At 49.2% G+C, this 2,656-nt stretch overlaps 1 protein-coding gene across 1 annotated transcript in view; it reads right to left on the bottom strand.

The window, feature by feature from the left end:
* The window catches only part of LOC102212171 (myotilin-like), a 10,957-nt gene extending 8,415 nt beyond the window's left edge, over window positions 1-2,542 (bottom strand). The window contains exons 1-2 of the mRNA XM_005719929.1: window positions 1,581-2,542; window positions 126-329 (exon numbers count right to left, since the gene is read on the bottom strand). Of these exons, the coding sequence (XP_005719986.1) occupies window positions 126-329; window positions 1,581-2,518 (1,142 nt within the window). The 5' untranslated portion in view covers window positions 2,519-2,542. The remainder of the gene's footprint in view (window positions 1-125; window positions 330-1,580) is intronic.
* Window positions 2,543-2,656: the final 114 nt, after the last annotated feature.

Here is a 2,656-nt window from a genome sequence, read left to right as displayed (position 1 = left end):
AGCTTCTGTAAAAATGAAGCTTCATGTTGGTAAGTTTTAATTGATTACATCATTTTTAACCAACACACAGAATGGGTCACTGATATTTCTGGTAAACTACTGCACTGCATTCTCTTCAAACAGACATTGTGTGTGTGTGTGTGTGTGTGTGTGTGTGTGGTGGAGGAGGGGGGCACACCTGGCTGTTTCTCCTCCTGGCTTCCTTTGAGCGAAGCTTCTTTTCCAGATCCTGAATCAAAGCGTCTTTGGAACCTTGAATGTCTTCATCTGTGGAGCGGGCGGAGGACGGTCGAGGAGCTATAGCCTTCTTCAGTATGGGTTTGGGAAGGCTGTGAAGTAGAAAGGAAGGAGGGAGAGAACTGAACCCTTCTCCTTACTTCCTGTGTCCTACTTTATTTAGACGTTTCTTTTTTCTTATATATAAAAGACAGCACAAATGTATGCACTGAAAGGATTATATGCATACTTACTACAACAAATAATACAATAATAAAGTACTGGTGGATGCTCATACTAAACATGACTAAAGCTAAAAGCTTAGGCTTCAGACTGCTGGGTTGTTTTTTCTTGAATCTCAACGTCGCGTAAGGGCGGATATTCTTCTTATGGTCGTCTTATGCACACAGCTCGGGCCGTGAGCAGCTCCAGCCTCCTGTTAGTAAAATCTTTTATTTGTACAGGCAGCCAATAACAGGAAAGCTGGATTATAGTTTGGGGAGAGAGAGAGCTAAATAGCTTTGAGACAATGGTTGGACTGAGTGCCTATTATAAAATAAAGATTACTTTGAGTTCAACACTTAAAAACACGGAGAAATAAGTAGAATCTCCTTTAACTGATTTCACAGGACTGTACAGAGTCCTGTCAAAGCTCCATGGCTGGTTAAAAGTTATTCTAAACTCTGAAGAACCTGACATCTGTTCAAAGTGTGTACACTCAGTCAGCCATCTATTAGGTACAGCTATCCATCCATCTTCTTCCGCTTGTCCAGGGCCGGGTTGCAGGGGCAGCAGCCTAAGCAGAGAAGCCCAGACCTCCCTCTCCCCGGCCACCTCCTCCAGCTTGTCCGGGGAAACAGCCAGGCGTTCCCAGGCCAGCTGAAAGATATTATTTCTCCAGCGTGTCCTGGGTCTGCCCCGGGGCCTCCTCCCGGTCGGACACCTCTCCCAGCAGGCATCCTTATCAGATGCCCGAACCACCTCAACTGGCACCTTTCGATGTGGAGGGGCAGCAGCTCTACTCTGAGCCCCTCCTGGATGGCTGAATTTCTCACCCTATCTCTAAGGGAGAGGCCAGCCACCCTTCAGAGGAAGCCCACAGCTTCAATGCGCGATCTCGTTCTTTTGGTCACTACCCACAGGAACGTAGATCGACCGGTACAGCCTGGGATAAATTCTTCCTTCATGAAGTTTTTGTTTAAACTTTCTGACAGAAATGTTTCAATTTTATCATCAGTTTGGAGGCTGTGTGGAGTTATGCTGTGTTTTGGTTTATTTTCAATGTCAAAATATCAGAAACTGAATTTGTACCGACTGTAATAATGTGCATGCCAAATTGTAAACTGAGGTATCGAGCAACTCACGTGCTTGGCGTCCCCTTATAGCTGGCAGGTAAGGAGACCACAGCAGGCTGTACACTGTTCTGGGTGCTGGGAGTGAAAGGCTGCTGTGGGACACAGGAGGGTGAGGAAGAAGAAGAGAGAGGGGAGCATGGGAGGGAAGGAGACACTGGCGGAGGTTGTTGAGGGAGAGCAGATGAAGAAAAGGAGGTTCTCAGAGGGAGGAGAGGGCTTGAGGGTGCGAGTGGGGAGCGGGAGGGGGAGGTGGAGGAGAGGGGACGGTTGGTGTTAGGAGACAGTTTGGACGAGGACTGGGAGGGTAACACTGAGCAGAGGTAAGCAGCAGAGGCCGACATGCTGTCCTGGTTAGCAGGTAAGGTGGCGCTGCCAAGGCCAGTAGCACTGGGGACGCTAGGGGTGAGGGTGATGGTGGAGCGCATGGTGGTGCGGGGGAGAGATGAGGATGGGAGAGATGAGAAGGAGGTGGGAGAGTGACTGAGTATAGGGCTGGCGGAGGAAAGAGCAGGTACAGCAGAGGAGGCCGGGGTGGAGACAGGGGAGCTGAGGCTGGATGAAGACGGAGAACTCTTGGCTGTTCCGTTGGCCTGGATGTGGATCTGTGGCGTTGCGGCGGACTGGTATTGGTTGTGACTGAGGCTCAGTGACTGAAGCTGTGACTGGGTCTCTGACAAGGACTTTGACGCGGACTGAGAAAATGACTGACTTTGTGTGGACATGGCTTTAGTTTGAATCTGCGTCTCCAGGACATTTGGACTTTTCTGGGCACTGTTGAGGTTCTGCTGGGAGTTGTTTTGGTTTTCCTGGGCTTCCTTCAGCACGCTGTCGTAGCTGGGTGCCTGGAAGGCCGGCTGAGACTGAATAAAATGCCTCGGTCGCTCATAGTTGAAGGCGCTGGGAGGGAACGTGCTGGGAGTGAACGTAGGCAGGTCGGACAGGTTCATGTTGTTGCCTCCTGACTGGGAGGACTGGAATGAAGAGGAAAACCAAATTTGCACCATGGAATAAGACTGGATCATGCAACATCTCAGTGCAATGATTAAATAAAAAATTCTGAGCTTTTTACATTTGACAACAGAAAT

This window comes from Pundamilia nyererei, unplaced genomic scaffold (genome assembly GCF_000239375.1).
Source record: "Pundamilia nyererei isolate P.nyererei 1_Seehausen unplaced genomic scaffold, PunNye1.0 scaffold00001, whole genome shotgun sequence".
Taxonomy (NCBI): Eukaryota; Metazoa; Chordata; class Actinopteri; order Cichliformes; family Cichlidae; genus Pundamilia; species Pundamilia nyererei.
The sequence above is the reverse complement of the archived record's forward strand: the minus strand, read 5'-3'. Positions and strand labels throughout refer to the sequence as shown.